Below are 24,286 nucleotides of genomic sequence, written 5' to 3' on the forward strand. Positions count from 1 at the left end.
TAATTACTGCATGTGACAGAGTTTCCTACACCAAGTTCTCCAACATGCTGGTTGCAGGGTCCACATGGCAGTGATGCTCTTTCTTTTTCATCTAATTGTCATTTGTAGTGGAAGATAGAAACCTTCAGCCTGATGGAACCTTAGTTCTCACTGGATGACAGTTCCAGCTCAGTACTGGGGCTTTCATCAGGCAGAAGTGTTTGACTGTATAGTTCCCTTAAGACCCTTTCTATGATGAATGACTTCAATTCACCCCTTCCCCTAAAGTGAGGAAGAAATGCCATGCAAGCTAATCAGATAGCCCACAACTCCCTGATGTTTATGTCCAGGCTGAGATCTGAGGGAAGCCAGAGACCCTGCTTCTGCAAGTGTCCCATGTGAACCCCGAACCCCAGCTCTGATGCATCCATGACAAAGGTAAGAGATCATTGAGGTGGGGTGAAAGGCACTCCCTTGTAGGCACTGGTCAGGTCTATCCACCAATCTAGGGAGAATAAGATCTGACTCAGTACGCACACTGACATATCTATGTGGTGCTTCCATGGAGAATACACCTCTGTCAACCAGCCTTGAAGGAATCTGAAATGCAGTCTGGAGTATATGATCACATGCTGCCATATGCCCCAGCCACCTTAAACTGTTTCTCACCATGGAGCGAAGATAAGACTTTAAGTCCAGAATGAGGCTTTGTCATGCACAAAACCTTGCCTGTGGTAGTAAGGCCCTGGCAATTGTTGAGTCCAGGACCATTCCAACAAATTTTATTTTCTGTACTGGATACAGGTCTGACTCGTTTGAGTTGATCAGGAGGCCCAACATGTAGAAGGTGTTTTGAATTATGCTTATGCAGGACACCACCTGCAACATGGATCGACTTCTTATCAGCCAGTCTTCCAGGTACGGGAAGACATGAACCCCCTGATTGCCAGAGGAATATTGCTACCTCCGCCATCCACTTCATAAAAAAAGACCAAAGGGGACAACTGTGAACTGATAATGGTGACCACTGATGGTAAACCTCAGAAATTTTCTGCCACTGTGATGAACTACCATATGAAAGTAGGTGTCCTTTAAATTGAGAGCAGCATACCAGTCCCCCAGCTCCAGGGAAGGAATACTGGAAGCTAGAGTGACCATCTGGAATTCTGATTTTTTTCAGGGACTTGTTTAACTGCCTTAGGTCTAAAATAAGTCTGAGACCCCCTTTTGCCTTTGGGATGAGGAAGTACCATAAAGAACCCCCTTTTCCCTGAACAAAGGAGGGGACCTCTTCTATAGCTCCTACAAGGAGAAGCGATTATATATCTTGCAGTAATACTGACCCTTGAGAGGAGTCCCTGAAGAGGGACGGGGAAGAGGACTGGGGTGTAGAAATAAAATGGAGTGTATATCCCACTTCCACTGTGCTTAGAGCCCACCAATCTGTTGTGATGTAGACTCAAGCACAATGGAAGTGGGACAGGCAGTTCGCAAAAATACGAACAGAAAAAGACGGCACTCTTGGAACTACTCTCAAACCTGCCCATCAAAATGTGCTCTTGGAAGTTGCCACCATCTTGATAAGCCAACAACTGTGGAAATAGAAGGTGGTCATGGTCACCATTTGTAACCTCTGTTCCTTCTTGTTGGCAGGTCTTGGGCTCAAGGTGCAACCCCTGGAAAGGCTGGGACTGATGAGGATGGAATGCCTTCCATTTCACTGCTGGGGTGTAAATGCCCAGGGATTTCTGGGTTGCTCCACAGTCTTTGAGACTATGCAGAGTCTCATCTGTCTTTTCTGAGAAGCACAATGGCCCTTCAAAAGGTAAGTCCTGGACTGTATGTTGCACCTGTGGAGGGAGGCCAGAAGAGTATCTACAGGATAAATGCCTGCCTCATGATAGCATAGGCCATGCTGCAGTCTGCAGAATCTGCTGCATTGAGCTGTTCTGTCAACAAAATTACTTTCCTCTGTCAAAGTCTGGAACTCCTGTTCATCTATTAGCTTTTCTTTTAAACTACATCCCACAGGGTGAACTCATAGCTCCCCAGCAAGTCTTGCTGATTTGAAATACAAAACTGCAATACACCTGTGGAATAAAGCTTCCTTCCAAATAAATCCAGCTTCTTGTCCCCTTTATTTCTGGGTGTTGACACCTTGTGCCCTGTATTTCTTTCTCCTTGGCTGCTACAACACATTGGCTGCCCAAGGGAGCCTGAACGAGAATAGTTATATAGATGCTTGAACCCCTGAGATGGGACATAGTACCTCCTCTTCACCTTCTCTGCAGTCAGAGGAAGGATATCTGGTATCTGCCAGAGGACTTTGGTAGGACCTAAGAAAACATCATTTACCTGGGACCACAGACGTCAAAATGTTCATCAGCTTGTGGGATTTTTCCCAGGACTCCTCCAGGTGGATGTCTTGGCCCATAGTCATCCTCCTCAACAACTCCTGATGAGTCTTAAAACTGTCAGAAGGTGAAGAAATCATCAGGAGGTGCCACAATTGCCTCACTGGGGGATGAGGAAGAAGATGTCAATGGTATCAGAGGCAGATCTAGTTCCTGCTCCTCTTGTGGCTGCTTGTAATGGGGATCCTGAATCTGTTTGGTACCAGGCTTGGTACCGAAGCTAGAGTGTTTGCAGCATCGATGCTCCTGATGATCAGTAGATGGAGCTGCCTGAGGTGGCTTCAGGGAAACTCTCAATTGAGGGGGAACCCCCACAGGTTCCAAAATGGCCACTGTACAATCCCACTACCCAGCTATGTATAGACAAAAAGGTCCTTGCTATATGTCCCTTGCTGGTGCTGTGCCTGAAACTAGGTTGGGCAGGTGACATACTCCTAATGATGGGTCCATCTAGGTTCAGACACACAGGCTCCCACTTCAGTGTTTGATGAAGAAGAAGCCTCTTCTTGTGACCGTGACAGTGCTATACCAATTGGTATTTTTATTCTCCCTTACAGAAGATTGTAATGGAGAATAAAAGACAAGAGGATGCACAGCCAGAAAGAACAGGAGGAAGGCCAGAGAACCACACCATCACTAGGAAAAGGCAGGTCTGCATGACTGGGGACTCCCTACTAAGAAGAACAGGCAGGCCTGTCACTAGATTTGATCTGGAGAACAGAATGGTGTGCTGTCTGCCGGGAACAAAGATACTTTGGACTTGAAACTGAAGAAGATCCTAATGGGAGCAGGAAAGAATCCACTGATTATCTTTCATGTGGGAACAAATGACATAGCTAGATTCTCACTGGAATGCCTCAAGGGAGGCTACACCAGGCTGGGGAAGACACTTAAGGAAATGGAGGCTCATGTGATCTTCAGTAGGATTCTGCCTGTCACTAGCAGAGAAGAATGAAGGCAAGACAAGATTATGATGATCAACAGATGGCTCAGACGGTGGTGCTATAAAGAGGGCTTTGGGATGTTTGACCACTGGGAGGCATTCATGGACAGAGGACAATCTCATGGGATGGACTCCACCTAAGAATGGAGGGAAATAGACTTCTGGGATAAATGTTGGCACAACTCATTAAAAGAGCTTTAAACTAGGAACTCAGGGGAGATCGCTGAGAGATGCTCATGTAATCTCCATGCCTGATTTTAACATAGTAAAGGAGGAAAATCAAGTAAGAATGGATACAGCATTGGAGAAAGGAACAGCAGTGGGTAGGAGAATGGACATTAAGAGGAAGGACAGTGCTAATACCAGTCAGACAGGCGATACTGGCAGTGGAATAACTGTACCCAATCCAGCAAGGAATATGGGTGAAGCCAAGCAGGAACAGTTAAGATGTTTGTACACCAGTGCAAGGAGCCTGGGTAACAAAATGGAAGAACTAGAACTACTGGTGTGGGAAGTGAAAACAGATATCATAGGGATAACAGAAACATGGTGGAATAGTAGTTATGACTGGAGTACAGGTATTGAAGGGTATGTGCTGTTCAGGAAAGACAGAAATAAAGGCAAAGGTTGTAGAGTAGCATTGTATATTAATGATTAGGTAGACTGTAAAGAAATCAAAAGTGATGGAATGGTTAAGTCAGAGTCTGTTTGGGCCAAAATCACTTTGGGGAAGAAAGCTGTTAGACATTCCCCTGTTACAGTGCTTGGGGTGTGTTACAGACCATCAGCATCCGATTTGGATCTGGATAGAGACCTCTTTAATGTTTTTAATGCAATAAATACTACTGGGAATTCTGTGACTATGGGAGATGTTAACTTCCCAGATATAACAAGGAGTCCGGTGGCACCTTAATGACTAACAGATTTATTTGAGCATAAGCTTTCGTGGGTAAAAACTCCACTTCTTCAGATACATGGAGTGAAAATTACAGATGCAGACATAAATATACTGGCACATGAAGAGAAGGGAGTTACCTCACAAATGGAGAACCAGTGTTGACAGGGCCAATTCAATCAGGGTGGATGTAGTCCACTCCCAATAATTGATGAGGAGGTGTCAATTCCAGGAGAGGCAAAGCTGCTTTTGTAATAAGCCAGCCACTCCCAGTCCCTATCCCAAATTAATGGTGTTAAATTTGCAAATGAATTTTAGTTCTGCGGTTTCTCTTTGAAGTCTGTTTCTGAAGTTTTTTTGTTCAAGTATAGCTACTTTCAAATCTGTTATAGAATGTCCAGGAAGATTGAAGTGTTCTCCTACTGGCTTTTGTATGTTACCATTCCTGATGTCCGATTTGTATCCATTTATTCTTTTATGTAGGGACTGTCCGGTTTGGCCAATGTACATGGCAGAGGGGCATTGCTGGCACATGATGGCATATATCACATTAGCAGACGTGCAGGTGAATGAACCTCTGATGGTGTGGCTGATGTGGTTGGTCCTCTGATGGTGTCACTAGAGTAGATATAGGGCCAGAGTAGGCAACAAGGTTTGCTACAGGGATTGGTTCCTGGCTTAGTGTTTCTGTGGTGTGGTGTGTAGTTGCTGATGAGTATTTCCTTCAGGTCTGTAAGCGAGGACTGGCTTCGTAGATATGGGGACAGAGTAGGCAAAGGAGACAGATATAGACAGGCAGACAAGTGCTACTAATAATAGTAGGGCCCAGATTTTCCTGGATGTGATAGCTCACAGATTTCTTCAACAAATAGTTGCTGAACCAACAAGAGGTGATGTCATTTTAGATTTGGTATTGGTGAGTAGTAAGGACCTCACAAAAGAACTGATTGTAGAGGACAACCTTGGTTCAAGTGATCATGAACTAATTCAGTTTAAACTAAATGGAAGGATAAACAAAAATAGATCTGCAACAAAGATCCTTGATTTCAAAAGAGCTAACTTTAAAATATTAATGTAATTAGTTAGGGAAGTGGACTGGACTGAAGAACTCAAGGATTTGAATGTGGAGGATGCTTGGAATTACTTTAAGTCAAAGTTGCAGAAGCTATCAGAAGCCTGCATTCCAAGCAAGGGGGGGAAATTGTAGACCAAGCTGGAGGAGCAAGCATCTAAAACAGGTGATTAAGAGAAAGCAGAAAGCCTACAGGGAATGGAAGATGGGAGCAGAGTTGGACCGTGCAAAGATAATTAAAATCAATAGTAAAAGGTTCTATAGCCCCATAAATAAGAAGAAAACAAGGATGGGGTGGAGATTAAGGATTATCTTGGCATGGCCCAACACCTAAACAAATACTTTGCTTCAGTGTTTAATGACTCTAATGAAGAGCTTAGGGTTAGTGGCAAGGGGGATGAGGATATGGAGGGGGAAGTCAAACTCAAACAGCTTAATAGGACTAAATCAGGGGGCCTGGATAATCTTCATTCTAGAATATGAAAGGAATTGGCACATGAAATAGCAAGCCCAATGTCAAGGATTTTTAATGAATCTGTAAATTCACAGGTCGTACCCTATGACTGGAGAATTGCTAATATAGTTCCTATTTTTAAGATCGGAAAAAAAGGGATCCAGGAAACTACTGTTTGACTTCAATTATATGCAAGGTCTTTGAACAAATTTTGAAAGAGAAAGTAGTTGAGGACATAGAGGGAATGGTAATTGGGATAAAATACAACACGGTTTTACAAAAGGTAGATCGTGTCAGACCAACCTGATCTCCTTCTTTGAGAAGATAACTGATTTTTTAGACAAAGGAAATGCAATAAATCTAATCTACCTGGAATTCAGTAAGGCATTTGATACAGTTCCACATAGGAAATTATTAGTTAAATTGAAGAAGATGGGGATTCATCTGAGAATTGAAAGGTGGACAAAGAATTGGTTAAAGGGACAACTACAACAGGTGAACTGTCAGGCTGGAAGGAGGTTACTACGGGAGTTCCTCAAGGATTGGTCTTGGGACCAATCTTAGCTAACATTTTTATTACTGACATTAGCACAAAAAGAGAGTGTGTGCTAATAAAATTTGTGGATGACACAAAGTTGGGAGGTATAGCCAATACGGAGGAGGACCGGAATATCATACAAGAAGATCTGGACAACCTTTTAAACTGGAGTAATAGAAATGGGATGAAATTTAACAGTGCAAAGTGCAAGGTCATGCATTTAGGGACTAACAACAAGAATTTTTGCTATGAGCTGGAGGCATACTAGTTGGGAGTGACAAAGAAGGAGAATGACCTGGGTGTACTGGTTGATCACAGGATGACCATGAGCCATCAATCTGATGTAGCCCTGAAAAAGGCAAATGCAGTCCTAGGATACATCAAGCAAGGTATTTCCAATAGAGACAGGGAAGCATTAGTACCTTACAAGACACTGGTGAGACCTCGTCTGGAATACTGTGTGCAATTCTGGTCTCCCATGTTCAAGAAAGATTAATTCAAACTGGAACAGGTGCAGAGAAGGGCTACTAGGATGATCTGAGGAATGGGAAACCTGCCTTATGAAAGGAGACTTAAAAGAGCTTGGCTTATTTAGCCTAACCAAAAGAAGGGTGAACAGAGATATGATCGCTGTCTATAAATACATCAGAGGGATAAATACAAGGGAGGGAGAGGAGTTATTGAAGTTAAGCACCAATGTGGACACAAGAACAAATGGCTATAGACTGGCCATCAACACATTTCGGCTCAAAATTAGGCAAAAGTTTCTAGCCATTAGAGGAGTGAAGTTCTGGAAGAGTCTTGCAAAGGGAGAAGTGGGGGCAAAAAACCTAACTGGCTTCAAGACTGATCTGGATAAGTTTATGGAGGGGATGGTATGATGAGATTGCTTACAATGGCTTGTGGCTGATTGGTGACTGCCAATAGCAAAAATCCCCAACTCTGGAGATGGGACACTAGATGAGGAGGGCTCTGAGTTACTACAGAGAATTATTTGCCAGGTATTTGGCTGGCAGGTCTTGCCCACGTGCTCAGGGTCTAACTGATTGCCATATTTGGGGTCAGGAAGGAATTTTCCCTTGTCTCAGATTGGCAAATACCTTGGTTTTTTTTTCACCTTCCTCTGCAGCATGGGGTACAAATCACTTGCAGGTTTAAACTAGTGTAAATGGCGGATTATCTGCAACCTGAACTCTTTAAACCATGATTTGAGGACTTCAGTAACTCAGCCAGAGATTAGGGGTCTATTTCAGGAGTGGGTGAGGTTCTGTTTCCTGCAATGTGTAAGAGGTTGGACTAGATGATCACAATGGTCCCTTCAGACCTTAAAGTCTATGAATCTATGAGTACTAGTGAAGAAAGTTCAGACTCTGAAGAAAGGGGAGCTCATTTGTGGCTTTCCCCTAAACAGTATCGCCTTAATCAGTATCCTGATGGCTGAATCAGATGGAACTCCCAGTTCAGAGGTGAAGGCACTGATGACTGTACCTTGGTCAAATCTCCTGAACTGCTGATGATGGTGACACTGAGAGGTTTAACAACTCTCTCACAGCCTGATACGCCTCAGGAGTAGACTGTACCAGGAAGACACTGTATGGTACTGGGGTGGCAGGTGATGCCAACAAAGGTACTTCTGCAGTCGGTCCTGACAACCCCATATTGGGTTCTGGAGTCAACTAACTCCCCTGTTTAGAGGTGTGCTTCCTCTTTGAACACCTTCCCAAGTCTTTAGTTTAGAAGAGCTCACCCTCTTAGGTTTTTTGTTTGTTTGTTTTGTTTTTGACAATCTGGTACTGAGTCTGATTTCCGATGCCTCTTCGTTAGTACAGGCTATGCTTATTTGCCTCTCAGTACCAGTAGCACTTAGAGTTGTGCTACTGACTGATGCCAAGGTTCTTCATACCCAGACTGACATAGATGGCTCAGGTGGAGGACATAGCACTGATTCCAGCAGCAGATATTTCAATCTACCTGTCCTGGCTTTTTTAGAGCAGGGCTTATAGATCCTACAAATGCCACATTTGTTGCTCATGTGAGCCTCCTCCAAGCATTTAAAGCAGCTGGGGTGAGGGTGAGTATTAGGTATTCCCTTACCACAGGATTGCAGGGCTTGAGACCTGGAGAGCAAGGCATATCTCTGGTACCAAGGCTGGCACCCAGACTGGGTACCCAGATCCACACAAAACAACATTTTTTAGCTAAACAAGTAACTACTAAACTACACTAACTATACAGTGGGTACTATTTATAGGTTTTATCTACAGACTTGCAGAAGCAAGGACAGGGAGCTCCAACAACCATTATGGGCAGTTGGAACTAACTGAAGGGAATTGGGGGTGGCTTCAGAGGGCACTGGGTACTACTAAAGGAAAAACTCTCCAACAACTGCGAGCTGGAGCACACAAACACTTATAGTGGCATGGACATATGCAATCTCTCAAAGAAGGATTAATGGATTCATAGATCACAAGGCCAGAAAGGTCCACTGTGATCATCTAGTCTGATCTCCTTTAGCCTGGGAATTTCCCCCAAAATAATTCCTAGTCCATATATTTTAGAAAACCATCTAATCTTGATTTTAAAATGGCCAGTAATGGAGAATCCACCACAACCCTTGGTAAATTGTTCCAATGGTTAATTACCCTCACAGTTAAAAATGTACATCTTATTTACAGTCTGAATCTGTGTACCTTCAACTTCCATTTGACCATGTTGTACTTTTCTCTGCTAGACTGAAGAGCCCATTATCAAATATATGCACCAATATTTGAATTGGAGAAGGATTGTGGAGACTCTGAAAACCAGGGTTGGTCTCAGAGGAACATTCAGGAGTAGGAACTGGAAAGGCTCACTAAAGAAGATTTAAAGGGGTTCAGTGGACTACATGAACATATAACACGGTGGAACAGTAGTCATGACTGGACTACGGGTATTGAAGGGTATGTGCTGTTTAGGAAAAACAGAAATAAAGGTAAAGGTGGTGGAGTAGCATTGTATATCAAGGATGAGGTAAAATGTAAAGAAATAAGAAGCAATGGAATGGATAAGACAGAGTCCGTCTGGGCAAAAATTACGTTGGGGAAGAAAACTACTAGAGCACCCCCTGGGATAGTGCTCGGGGTGTGCTATAGACCACCGGGATGTAATTTGGATATGGATAGAGCCCTCTTTAATGTTTTTAATGAAGTAAATACTAATGGAAACTGCGTGATCATGGCAGACTTTAACTTCCCAGATATAGACTGGAGGACGAGTGCTAGTAATAATAATAGGGCTCAGATTTTCCTAGATGTGATAGCTGATGGATTCCTTCATCAAGTAGTTGCTGAACCAACTAGAGGGGATGCCATTTTAGATTTGGTTTTGGTGAGTAGTGAGGACCTCATAGAAGAAATGGTTGTAGGGGACAACCTTGGTTCAAGAGCTAATTCAGTTCAAACTGAACATAAGGATTAACAAAAATAAATCTGCAACTAGGGTTTTTGATTTCGAAAGGGCTGACTTTCAAAAATTAAGGAAATTAGTTAGGGAAGTGGATTGGAGTGAAGAACTTGTGGATCTAAAGGCAGAGGAGGCCTGGGACTACTTTAAATCAAAGCTGCAGAAGCTATCAGAAGCCTGCATCCCAAGAAAGGGGAAAATCATAGGCAGCAGTTGTAGACCAAGCTGGATGAGCAAGCATCTCAGAGAGGTGATTAAGAAAAAGCAGAAAGCATACAGGGAGTGGAAGATTGGAAGGATTAGCAAGGAAAGCTACCTTATTGAGGTCAGAACATGCAGGGATAATGTGAGACAGGCTAAAAGTCAAGTAGAGTTGGACCTTGCAAAGGGAATTAAAACCAATAGTAAAAGGTTCTATAGCCATATAAATAAGAAGAAAACAAAGAAAGAAGAAGTGGGACCGCTAAACACTGAGGATGGAGTGGAAGTCAAGGATAATCTAGGCATGGCCCAATATCTAAACAAATACTTTGCCTCAGTCTTTAATAAGGCTAAAGAGGATCTTAGGGATAATGGTAGCATGACAAATGGGAATGAGGATATGGAAGTAGATATTACCATATCTGAGGTAGAAGCGAAACTCAAACAGCTTAATGGGACTAAATTGGGGGGCCCAGATAATCTTCATCCAAGAATATTAAAGGAATTGGCACATGAAATTGCAAGCCTATTAGCAAGAATTTTTAATGAATCTGTAAACTCAGGGGTTGTACCGTATGATTGGAGAATTGCTAACACTGTTCCTATTTTTAAGAAAGGAAAAAAAAGTGACATCTGTAGTATGCAAGGTCTTGGAAAAAATTTTGAAGGAGAAAGTAGTTAAGTACATTGAGGTCAATGGTAAATGGGACAAAATACAACATGGTTTTACAAAAGGTAGATCGTGCCAAACCAATCTGATCTCCTTCTTTGAGAAAGTAACAGAGTTTTTAGACAAAGGAAACGCAGTGAACCTAATTTACCTAGATTTCAGTAAGGCGTTTGATACCGTGCAACATGGGGAATTATTAGTTAAATTGGAAAAGATGGGGATCAATATGAAAATTGAAAGGTGAATAAGGAACTGGTTAAAAGGGAGACTATGGTGAATTGTCAGACTGGAGGGAGGTTACCAGTGGAGTGCCTCAGGGATCAGTTTTGGGACCAATCTTATTTAATCTCTTTATTACTGACCTTGGCACAAAAAGTGGGAGTGTGCTAATAAAGTTTGTGGATGATACAAAGCTGGGAGGTATTGCCAATTTAGAGAGAGACCGGGATGTCATACAGGAAGATTTGGATGACCTTGTAAACTGGAGTAATAGTAATAGGATGAAACTTAATAGTGAGAAGTGTAAGGTCATGCATTTAGGGATTAATAACAAGAATTTTAGTTATAAGCTGGGGACACATCAATTAGAAGTAACAGAGGAGGAGAAGGACCTTGGAGTATTGGTTGATCTCAGGATGACTATAAGCCGCCAATGTGATATGGCCGTGAAAAAAGCTAATGCAGTCTTGGGATGCATCAGGCGAGGTATTTCCAGTAGAGATAAGGAGGTTTTAGTACCGTCATACAAGGCACTGGTGAGACCTCACCTAGAATACTGTGTGCAGTTCTGGTCTCCCATGTTTAAGAAGGATGAATTCAAACTGGAACAGGTACAGAGAAGGGCTACTAGGATGATCCCAGGAATGAAAAACTTGTCTTATGAAAGGAGACTCAAGGAGCTTGGCTTGTTTAGCCTAACTAAAAGAAGGTTGAGGGGAGATATGATTGCTCTTTATAAATATATCAGAGGGATAAATACCAGAGAGGGAGAGGAATTATTTAAGCTCAGGACCAATGTGGACACAAGAACAAATGGATATAAACTGGTCATTGGGAAGTTTAGACTTGAAATTAGACGAAGGTTTCTAACCATCAGAGGAGTGAAGTTTTGGAATAGCCTTCCAAGGTAAGCAGTGGGGGCAAAAGACCTATCTGGCTTTACGATTAAACTTGATAAGTTTATGGAGGAGATGGTATGATGGGATAACATGATTTTGGCAATTAATTGATTTTTAACTACTCATGGTAAATAGGCTCAATGACCTGTGATGGGATGTTAGATGGGGTGGGATCTGAGTTACTACAGAGAATTCTTTCCTGGGTATCTGGCTGGTGAATCTTGCCCATATGCTTAGGGTTCAGCTGATCGCCATATTTGGGGTCAGGAAGGAATTTTCCTCCAGGGCAGATTGGAAGAGGCCCTGGAGGCTTTTCACCTTCCTCTGTAGCATGGGGCACGGGTCACTTGCTGGAGGATTCTCTGCTCTTTGAAGTCTTTAAACCACGATTTGAGGACTTCAATAGCTCAAACATAGTTGAGAGGTTTTTCGCAGGAGTGGGTGGGTGAGATTCTGTGGCCTGCATTGTGCAGGAGGTCAGACTAGATGAGCATAACGGTCCCTTCTGACGTTAATATCTATGATTCTATGACTATGGAATCAGCAGTGTGAGAAAAGAAGAAGCATCAGAACATACGATTCAGTTTGTGCAGGCTTTGTCATTTTTGTGAAATAGTAATCCAAAACACAAGTAATCTTTAAGAAAGAAGTAATATTCGAAAATGAGCAATAGTGGGCAGCATATCAGGTAAGAATTTGCAGTGTGAAAGAGTGTGGCGGGGGGGAAGTCAACATGATTTTGGATTGCACAAAAAGAGCTATTATTAGACTGTATGATTGACAAGGTTTATTCCATCTTTCATTTCTGACCAGGTAGGCAACAGGACTTCTTCATAGTCCATGGATGAGACTATCAGTACTTCTAGATTAGAGCATACAGTTCTGGCGTTCTCATTACTGGAGAGAAGTCAAGAAATAAGAAAAAAATCACATCAGAGTAAGCAAAATGATTAAGTGAATGGTTTAAAATCTTTAAAGTTTTCTATATTTTCGTTAACATCTTGGTAATAGCAGTAGATTAATTATTTTCACTAAACCAGAAGTTAGATTTAGTGATCATTCTAGGATACATGCATATCAAATCTTCTGAAATGGCCTCATTTCTGAAATCCGAAAAGGTCATGGGAAATGTTGCTGGAACTCTAAAAGCACAATGCCAGACATTTTGTTACTGATTGGGTGCAGGTTGTTCTGCTGCCCATTAATTCCTTTCCAGATTTGATCTCTTTTAACATTTATTGCTTAACTAAAATATTTTCCTGATAATGTAGATTATTTAGTCTTTCACAGTTCCCGTCTTTATTGTTATTCTCACATATGACAAATATTGCTGCAGTCAGGGACAGACTTCTGAGACAACATATAGATGTCTTATCTATGAATAGGAAAAAAAAATCCTATACAGTTTTAAATGTATTTAATGAAGGAAGGAAATATGTGTGCTTGTAGAATTCTAGCATCTGTATGTCAGGGAACAGACAACTTTACCATGGACACCATTTTTAAAAGCTGCAGTTTTATTTTACTAAATTAACCATGTTAAAAACAAATCTGTGCCTGGTGTGGAATTTCACTGCATCAAGTGTTACAATATTTTTGTTTTCATTACAAGCAGGAGAATGCATGTAGAACATGTGTTAGGAAATATGACAATAAATTAGAATATAATTTACAAAAGCAAAAAATAATAATAAAGTAACAGTGTACCACATTAATACTGAGTATAAAATAATAAGCAACTAATCACCATAATACAAAGGTATCTTCAGTCTGTATTATTAAGGATATCTATGTGACATTCACTCCATTAACAAAGTTCCTAATGAAATGGATTATTTCTGGGTGTATACACTTTGAGGGATTTTATTTATAGAATTTTTTTCCTTTTAGTTTGATCTGCTTCAGTTGGTGATATTGCTGAATGGAAGTACTGGCACCAAATTGCTCTGTGTATTTAGTACTCTACTATTTGATTCTAGGCCTGTCATATTTATACAGCCTATACAAATAGTCCTATTGTCACTACTTAAAAATATAACATTATTTAGCTTAGTTTACATAGGTGGCTACAGTGTAGCAGCAGCAATGAACTGTGCTGGGGAAACCAATGATTTTTTTTTCCTTTTTCAATTAGGTTTTATTTTCAGGTCTTAGTCTGAAGTCTCGTTTAATTTGTAAATTCAAATACATTCTGGATTTTGTTCCCTTTAACAATGCAAATCAATGTTGCTCCAGGGAGTTCCTTAAATTTCCAACCTCAGTGCTGTTTTAAGTTGCAGAGTAAACATTGGACTCCCTAGTCCTCTAGCACCAGTGAGAGAGCAAAATGTGTCTGTGGAAACATTCCTTGCAACTTTAATGTCCTAAGTGAGGTAAAAAAAAAAAAGGTTCACTTTGAATACATTAAAAAAAAAAACCCCAAAAAACCAACCCCTTTCTTGTTAGTTGAACAGACACATTAGATAATAAACACAATTATGCCCTGGAGAAAACCAGATCCTGATACAAAGAAGCTGCTTGCTTAGAGAATGCCACAGCAACACCTTTCCCTTTTATCATATTTTTGACTTAGTCAACACATGCTAGCACCAAGTTATTCTCTCAATAGGATTTATAAAGGTAATTCACTCATTATCTAAGGGCTATACCCTGTCCTTGATCCACATATGCAACTGCCAGTTTTTATTTTTGTATTTATTGAGAACCAGTGACAATGGGAGTTGCGTACACAGGGACTGAGAGCAGCAGATGGCCATATGTGAGTTAAGTCATGCTTACTGGAAATGAATTCCACTGGTCACATGTGTAAGGAAGTGAAAAACACTGTCAAGAGGTAGCAGATGACAGGAGTTTGATGGTTCTGAATAAGTGGGCTACATAAAATGCCACATATAGATTGTCAACATGTTTTATAGTACAAGAATTCTGTTAAGAATATCTATTTTTTCCTTGTTAATTCACATTAGTAAATAGTGTGCAACACATTTGGCTTATTATTTGTTAAATACACTGACATTTAGGTTTCATGTGATTTATTGAACGTACTTGTTTCATTGAAAGATTTTTTTTTTTAAAAGTGCCATTTGATTTTTAGTGTTAACACAAGGTGTTGTTCACATAATTTTAATTGCACTACAACAAAGGAGACATAGTTGGTCACAAAAGCACATTCATCAAGTACCTGCTGCAAACTGCAAATGTTCAAGTACAATATATTAATATAAACAAGTACCCACTTTCCTTATCTCCTTGTTGAACCTTCTATCAAGAGGGGAAGGGGAAGAGGAGTATGACATGAAGATTTATTTATGCTAAATTATGGATCTGACTTGCCCAAGTAGTTTGGTTTCACATTTAAATGCAATTCAGAGTATTAACTAAAATAAGTATTCAGTGAGTATTAAAATTATGATAATATGACCAAAAGGTCCCCATAACTCTTTATTCTTTGGTTGTAATCCTTGCTCACTCTCTTACAGTCTCCAAACCTGTGCATTCAAACACTTTCTCTCATAAATAAATGCCCTTCTATTGTATCAGAGAAGGGAACATCTGGAACCCACTATAATTGCCAGCAAAGTTTGCAGAGAGACAGGCTTATTATTACACAGTACATTTATCTTTTGCACTAGAACTTCTTGGTGATGGTGAGTAGAGAGTAACACGATTAGATGCCTCTCTGTGGCTAGTGATGTAAACAAAAGTGAATTGGAGTAATAAAATGTAAGCCTACACATTAGTAGTGAAGTACGCAGCACTCTGGTCTTCACCACAATTGAAATCTGGCTTCTCCATTGTATTGAAATGTTTTTCCCTTTTAGTGGACATCTCAGCTTCACTTGTACAATGGCAAAATGGCTATATATCTGTAGCACAGATTTATTAGCACACTTGTATTTCATGCACACCTGCAATAACTGTTGCACCTCTTAAAACTAAGTTCCTCATGGTTGTTTTGTTTAGTTTAGCTTTATATATGGCTCACAGCAGTGTTCAGCAAATATGGATTACTCCTAAGGGAATTAGGTGGAATGAAGGAAAAAATATAATTTTCTTTACTTCAGATTTATAATTGCTCCTTAAATAACATTTCCAAGCCCATTTTATAATTTAAATTGTGATGCTGTGTAATGAGATAAAATAGCTAACATTTTAAGCTATGACTTAAGATTGTTTAATTCTTCTTTACTTCAATAGTAGACCAAGTCATAACAGCTACATTTTAAACAGTTTTAAATATAAATGGATTCAGTGTCATTGCTAAGTCCATAATAAAAATTACTTTAATGGTCCAAGGAGGTAAACAGACTATTGGATTTAGTCAAAAGAACACAAATGTTCCACAGTAAACTATTCTATATGTGTTGTGTGGATCTTTCCAATTTGGCATGCCCTCCTTATACTGTGTCCAGCACTTTGGATGAATAAATCCCACTTCACAGAAGTTAAAATAATATTGAAATCCTGTCAGCTGGGGCTGACCAGTGGTTACGTTTTCCACAGGGTAATGCATTTGCAAGGACCTCAATCCCATTCCGCTGTGTGGCTCTCTTCGATGGACACATTTCCACAATGATATAACAAGGCACTCTCTCTTGCTTTCTGTGGGTCAGTGTCCTTGGCAGGTCTTACAGCACATCTGTCTGAAGTATGCTCGGCTGCAGAACTTGAACTTCAGCACTAGTGGGCAATACGCCACTTTGTTCACATCTTTGCACTCTGATGATTGAGGGCATAAAAGGGAACATATTAGACAGACAAATTAAAAAGGTACAAAAGAAAAGCTATTGAGATTTAGCATGCTTCTGCTTTGTCTATCCACCTTGCTCTCTGTGTAAATGTTCTTTCTACTAGGAGTTTAGCAGATACAGTATATTTTAAAAAGTAATTCAAATATTTGCAGGTCTTCTCTCTCAGACATTTATAAGCATGCCCGCTTTGTGTTGAAAGAATTACTATTTGTTGGGATAAGTGATCACTTTAGACAGCTAAGAAATATGAGTAATTGTTCCTGTAATATTTTTTAGCTTCTTTCTCAGGAGTTATTTTAGTCATCAGTGAAAGGTTATCCAAAATCTAGCCTGGGTTGCATTGTTTGGTACCACATCTGTGCATTTATAAGATTCCCTGAAGTAGAACATGCATTACTGCCAGCAGCGACTGGGAAAATGAACAGTATTAGTAAAGATATTAGCAGTGTGAGTTTACTGACTGTACAGCACAGCATGTCATTGAGAGTTTACTGTAGGTTTTGTTCTTTTGCATCAACACTTTATATTCTGCAGGGAGACAAGCCATTTCTATACCTGTAACTCACAGCCATATAAGGGCTTTTTCTTACTCAGGTCTACCTTCACAAAAGGAGTTAGATGCCTAACTACCACTTTAGATGCTTAAATCCCAGAATCAGGCTGCACTGGTATTCACAAAATCCTGGTCAGCTGTGACTGAAACCTGTAGCTACCTAGACTTGCTTGGCACCTACATTTCTGCAGTAAAAGATCCCGATGTTTCCCTGCTTATGTTTCTGTCTCTGCACATCCACACTGCTGCATCACTCTAGGCATCCGGATGCCTAAGCCCCAGAGTGATGTACAAACTTGGGTAAGATAAATTTTTCTCTGGTCTTTGGCAAAAAGCCTCGCCTCCTTTATTGGAGTTTGTGGAATCACCCTCATTAGAAGTTTTTAAGAAAAGGTTGGACAAGCAGCTGTCAGGAATGGTCTAGGTTTACATGGTCCTGCTTCAGAGCATGGGGCTGGACTTGATGACTTCTTGAGTAGCCTTCCAAACCTACATTTCTCTGATTCAATGATTCCGTGTGGGGTTGCATGCATTTTAACCAAGTAGGATTTGCCCCAAAGGCTTCATAATATTTCCAGAATCTCCACTCCACCTTTCTTTGCTTTACCCTCTCTATGGACACACACTGGCCTATTTCAGCAAGTGGCTATTTGGATGATGGTGGGCACAGTACTTTGGAAGCTTCTCACAGCTATTGTTTTAAAAAACAGTTTTGAAATAAATATGTGATTGATGAAATAGCCTCTTCCACATGGGATTGTGGTTACAGGGACGAGGTTTAGCAGAGCCATTCTTATTCCTTGTGGAAATGATATCCACAGAACCCACTGTTACTTAATCACCAGTAAACCACAAATATTAACCACTCCTTTCCTGAACTCTGTGACCAGATCAGAGTATACCATAAAATTAAGTGTTACGCAACAGCAATATATACAACATGACATGGTGTCTTCAGCTACTGAGACTGCAAAGATGCACCTCATAAACTAAAAGAAGATAAAATGGCATTCAGGTAGAGTTTTAGGTGACCTTGAAAGTCTGGATTCAGCTGCCATATGTACTTAGAAAATAAAATCATTCTGAATAATATTTCAAATGCCATGGTATATGCTGTCAGTAATTCATTTCTAACAGCAAATATAATGTTACCCTTATCAGTGACAATTTGTCAAAACCTGGCGTACTATGCGCTAACTCTCCAATGAAGGGTTTGCAGAAACAAAGAGCTCAAGCAGATGTTAAATGTGACAAGAAATATCATTGCTTTCTTTTTCTCATATCCCTAGAATCTTGACTCTGCTCTTTCATGTACTACCAGTTACACTTTCCGAGACAAAAATGCCTCTGAACTTTATCAAGATGACTTTGACATAGGCTGCCGTATACAAACACACCAAACAGACCATAAGAATGGTCAGACAGAGTCAGACCAGTGGTCCATCTAGCTCAGTGCCCTATCTTCTGACACTGGCCAGTGCCAGATGCTTCAGAGAGAATGAACAGAACAAGGCAATTTTGAGTGATTTATCCTCTTGTCCAGCCCCAGCTTCTGGCAATCAGAGGTTTAGGAACACCTGAAGTGTGGCATTGCATCCCTGACCATCTTTCCTTATAGCCATTGAGGGATCTATCCTCCATGAACTTAGCTAATCATTTTTTTAACCCAATTACACTTTCTGCTCTTCCCAACATGCCCTGGCAACAAATTCCACAGTTGCCTGTGCATTGTGTGAAGAAGTACTTCCTTATGTTCGTTTTAAACCTGCTGCCTATTAATTTCATTGTGTGACCCCTGGTTCCTGAACTATATGAAGGGGTAAATAACACTTCCTATTTCATTTCCTCTACATCATTTGTGATTTTATAGACCTCTATTATATCCCCCCTTAGTTGTCTCTAGTCTGAGTATTTTTAATCTCTCCTCATATGGAAGACGTTCCATGCCCCTAATCATTTTTGTTGCCCTTCTCTGAACTCTTTCCAATTCTAATTGTAGCAGAGAGAGCGCCTGAGACATAAGCCCTTGTATCAGAGGCCCGGTGTGAGGTCTGAAATAACATAGTGATCAAACCTTGCTAAAGCAAAGTTAGCAAGAGGCAGGCTGTGAGCAGGCTCACAGAATTTGGCAAGAATAGGACTGGTATTGCAAAAACACACACATTCCTGAGAAGTGCTATGCACAGGACACTTGTGTAAACACATTCCAGAAGGGTGGTACCAGAACATCTCAATACCAAGTTGGTACGAACACATTTCCCAAAGACAAAAGGAACCTGTTGACCCCTTTTAAAGATAAAGACAGGATGACAGTGTGATGGATAGAGATGTTTTGATTGAACCAATATGTACAAAGTAATGGGTGGCAACTAACCCCATCAGAGGGGCAATACATATCTTATTTGTATTGGTGTACAAAATGGAATCTCAAAGGGAGTGTCTTTGGCCAGCTTAGGAGCAGTGGAAAGTCCCGCCACTGATGAGCTGCATCCATTTTTACAGGCATACATGTGTTAGTGGTCCTGTAGAGTCCACGGGCTACTAAGATTGTTCTTTATCAACAATAAACCTGGCCAGGTGCCTTCACTACTGATGGGTCTGTGGTTATTGGGCAGTTCAATTGGAGACTGCTGTATGGGCTATCTGGCCAGAGCCAGTGCAGCACGCAGAAAGAACACACATGCAGCCAACAGCTGATGACATTTTTTTTGAGATGGGATGATCAGAACTGCATGCAGTATTCAAGATGTAGGTATTCCATGAAATTATATAGCAGTATACTGATATTTTCTGTCTAATCCTTTACTAATGGTTCCTAACATTTCATCAGCTTTTTTGACTGCCACTGCATACTGAGTGGATGTTTTCAATGCCTCCAAGATCTCTTTCTTGAGTGGTAACAGTTAATGTACATCCCATAGTTTTGTATGTAGATTATGTTTTCCAATGTGCATTACTTTACACTTTTCAGCATGACAATTCATATGCTGTTTTGTTGCCCAGTAACCCAGTTTTGTGAGATCCCTTTGTAACTCTTCACACTCAGCTTTGGACTTCGCTATCTTGAGTCATTTTGCATCATCTGAAAACTTTGCCACCTTGCTGTTTACCCTTTTTTCATATCATTTATGAATATGTTGAACAACACTGGTCCCAGTACACATCCTTGGGAGACCTTGCTATTTACCTCTCTCCGTTGTGAAAACTGACCAGTTATTCTTACCCTTTGTTTATTATCTTTTAACCAGCTAGTGATCCATGAGAGCAACTTCCCTCTTATCCCATGATGGCTTAGCTTGCTTAAGAGCCTTGGGTGTTGAATCATGTCAGAGACTTTCTGAAAGTTTAACTACAGTATAACAACTGGATCTCTCTTGTCCACATGCTTGCTGACATCCTCAAAAATTCTAATAAATTGGTGAGGCATGATTTCCCTTTACAAAAGCCATGTTGATTCTTCCCCAACATATCATGTTTATCTATGTAGCTGATAATTCTGTTCTTTACTATAAATTTCAACCAATTTGCCTGGTACTGAAATTAGGCTTCCCAGCCTGTAATTGCCAGTATTTCCTCTGGAGCCTTTTATTAAAAATTGCATTACATTAGCTATCCTCCAGTCATCTGGTACAGAGACTGATTTAAGCAATAGGCTACTATAGCAGGGTAGTCACCCGCTCTGGCCCTGAAGGGGTTAACACAGCCCTGGGAAAGGGCTGCCCCAGGGAGCCAATACGCTAGGCTGATTGGGGAGAGCCAGAGCTGGGGCCATGCCTCAATCAGGCTGCAGCTGGCCCTATAAAAGGGCTGCTGGCTAGGTGCTCAGGCAGACTCTCTCTCTAGCCTTGGAGGGAGAAGGGCTGGGGCAGAAGGAGCTGGGGAGCTCCAGCCTAGCAACTCCCCAAGCTGCAGGCCTTGTGCAAGGCCAGAGTTGGTACAGGGGTTGCAGAGGTGCAGCCCGGGCTTAGGCAAAGGCAGCAGGTCCAAACCCCCCTTGCCTGTGATGAGTGGCCATTACAGACTGCAGTCTGCCCCATTGAGTGGGGGCTAGGTGCTGACTGGCAGTAGCCGGTGAGGTGGGGATAGAAGGTTGGGGGATACCCCTGAGAAGGCAGACCCAGAGTGTGGGTGTACTGACAGGGGGCAACACCCCAAGGTAAAGCGGCATGGGGGCCAGCGGCAGGTGAGACACCAGCCTGGAAGAGCTAATTCCCTGGACAACCAGCAGGAGGTGCCACACCGGTGAGTCCTGCCTCCCTACAGCTACATATCATAATTAGTAGTTCTACAATTTCATATTTAAGTTCCTTCAGAACTCTTGGGTGAATACCATCTGGTCTTGGTGACTTATTACAGTTTTTCAATTTGTTCTAAAACCACCTCTACTGAAACCTCAATCTGGGACAGTTCCTTGGATTTGTCATCTGACAAGACTGGCCCAGATGTGGGAATCTCCCTTGCATCCTCTGCAATGAATACCAATAAAAAAAATTCATTTAGAATCTCCACAACAGCTTCGTCTTCCTGGAGACCTTCTTTAGTATCTCCAGCATGCAGTATCCCCACTGATTGTTAGGTAGGCTTCCTGCTCCTGATGTAATTAAAAATTTTTGCTGTTAGTTTTTGTGTATTTTTGCTAGTTGCTCTTAATTCTTTTTCAACTTTCTGAATTATACTTTTACAGTAGACTTGCCAGAGTTTGTGCCTTTATTTTCCTCAATAGGATTTGACTTCCAATTTTTGAAGGATGTCTTTTTGCCTATAATTGCCTCTAACTCTGTTTAAGCCCTGGTGGCAAATTTTACTCCTCTGATATTTTTTTCCCCCTTTGGGGTATAAATTTTTTCTGAGGTTCTTATGGTGTTTTTACAGAGTTTCTATGTTGCTTGCAGGCATTTCACTCTTGACAGTTCCTTTTAATTTCTGTTTAACTACCTTTCCCACTTTTGTGAAGTCCTCCTTTTTGAAATTAAATGCTACTATAGTGAATTTATTTGGTAATTTTCCTCCTACATGTATTAAATTTGACATTATGGTTTCTATTACCAAACAGTTCAGCTACATTCACTGCTTGGATGAGATCCTGTGCTCCACCTAGGACTAAATCAAGAATGGTCACTCCCTTTGTAGGTTCCAGGACTGAGTGCTTCAAGAAGCACTCATTAATGATGTCTAGAAATTTTAACTCTGCCACCACTCCTGAGGTGACATTTACCCATTCACTATGGGAATAGTTGAAATCCCCCATTACTGGGTTTTCTGTTTTTGTAGCCCCCCTAATCTCCCTGAGCATTTCACCATCCTGTATGCAGTGTAGTTGTAGCCATGTCAGTCCCAGGATATTAGAAAGACATGATGGTCAGGTGATAGGTGGTATACTCCTACTGCTACACTCTTATTATTCAAGCATGGAATTTCTATCCATAGAGATTCTATGGTACTGTTTGATTTATTCACATTTTTACTATATTTGACTCTGCTTTCTTTCACATAGTGTCATTCCTATGACAATAGACAATAGATTTCTAACTATTCAATTTCATCAGAAAATACCAGTAAACAATATTATGTTGTATTTCATATTACACAAAAATTATGTTAAGAGATAATAAGGTTGCAAAGTCAAGCACTAAAGTTATGAAATGCCAAAGTTAAGGCTGGACATGCAATCTTAATTCAGCTCCTTGTGCATATGGATGATAGAGTCTTCAATTACAAGATTCTGGCATTTCTTAACTTTCAAATGCTTGACTTTGCAAACTTAACGTTCCTTTCACCTATTTTTGGTGTGGTTTTTTCCCTAGGTTTTTAAAAAAACCAACTGAACAAACAAATTCCACCATGTGGCATCATATTGACAGCCACATGGATCAAGGTGGAACCCAATCATTATTTGTATCATCGCATCTATGAGCCCCAGTCATGGACCAGGATCTCATTGTGCTAGGTGCTGTACAAACACAGAACAAAGACAGTTCCTGCCTCAGAGCTTAAACTCAGTATAAGACAAGAGACAACAGATGATTCAGACAGCCTGACTGGGGAGTACAAGGTAGCAATGTCAGGATTATAGTCAGAGGTCCCAGCATGCCAGCAGCCTAACCACAGTCACGATTTTTGTAGGCATAACAGCAAAGGAGAGTTAAGCAGGGATCTGAAGAAACCTTTAGGTCCACTGTGCAATCCTCTGTCACTTGAGCTAATGGAGTAACTGATAGAGATAGTAGATCCACATCATCTATGCGGACCAGTACTAGAAGGGATGAGACACTTTGCCAGTGGGTTTCAGATATCTGCTGACAGCAAAGGAATGGTGAATCTCAGGAACTTTGGGTCACATCCAGGCCCTGAAAAGGTGTGTTCTCTATTGGGGCACAGACTCTTCTGCTCCACTCCCACCAACCAGCCCCGTCCCAATCCTCTTTCTTCCCCACCCTTGGTTTTTTGTCTTGGCCCCATAGTTTTCACCTAGAAAGTCAGTCTCCACTCCTTAGGCTTCTCACCTCAGACCCCATCTCTTTGTCCAGCCAGTCCTGGTCTCCCTCTCCTGGTTCCTCATCCAATTTATCTCTTTCCCCCCTTCCTGCCTGTTTTTCCAATGGCTCCCAATCTCAATCTTCCTCCCTGGGCTCCTCAACTAATTTCAGTATCCACCGTCCCCTGGGTCCTTGTCCCAGTTTCTTCTTACACAGTCCTGGTTCTCCCCCCTGCACCCTGGCTCTTCATCAAATCTATCTCCCCTACCTCCTCCTTACCCCACTGGTTCTCAGTCCCAGTTTACTTGCCCAGAGAGTGTTTTCCCCCAGCTCTTCACCTGGTCTTAATCTCCTCCTTCCACCTACTGGCTCCCAATCCCTACCTGTTTCCCTCCCTGGCTGCTAGTCCCAGTCTCCTTGTCTAGATAGTCTCTGTCTCCCCCACCATCCCAGCTCTGTTTCCCTCCTCTTACCTGCCAGCTTCCACTCCAAACTTCTGACCCCCTCTCTGGTCCTGTCCCAATGCACACTTCTGCCCCACCTCCAGGTCTAATTCTTATCGCCTCTGCATTTGAATCTAGCCACCTCCTCCTACACACTTCCTGAGGCCACTGAATGCATGAGAGACAGGCACCCTGCTCTCAGTTCAGGTGCCTGGACTCAAACCTGGCACAACCTGCTGCAACCCAGAGCTTTAATTAAATGGAAAGTTCTGCCCAGTTCCAGGCTGATGGACTCTTTGGGAAATTTAGCTGCTAAAATCAAAGATGTTTCTATTGAG

The 24,286-nt window shown here is 41.4% G+C and overlaps 1 protein-coding gene across 4 annotated transcripts in view; it reads right to left on the reverse strand.

The window, feature by feature from the left end:
* Positions 1–13,272: 13,272 nt before the first annotated feature.
* ADAMTS6 (ADAM metallopeptidase with thrombospondin type 1 motif 6) overlaps positions 13,273–24,286 on the reverse strand; it is a 328,488-nt gene continuing 317,474 nt past the window's right edge. For all 4 annotated transcript variants that reach the window (XM_073344058.2, XM_073344059.2, XM_073344057.2 and 1 more), the window contains one exon: positions 13,273–16,444. In XM_073344058.2, the coding sequence (XP_073200159.1) occupies positions 16,335–16,444 (110 nt within the window). In that variant the 3' untranslated portion in view covers positions 13,273–16,334. The remainder of the gene's footprint in view (positions 16,445–24,286) is intronic.

Source organism: Lepidochelys kempii, chromosome 5 (assembly GCF_965140285.1).
Source record: "Lepidochelys kempii isolate rLepKem1 chromosome 5, rLepKem1.hap1, whole genome shotgun sequence".
NCBI lineage: Eukaryota > Metazoa > Chordata > Testudines > Cheloniidae > Lepidochelys > Lepidochelys kempii.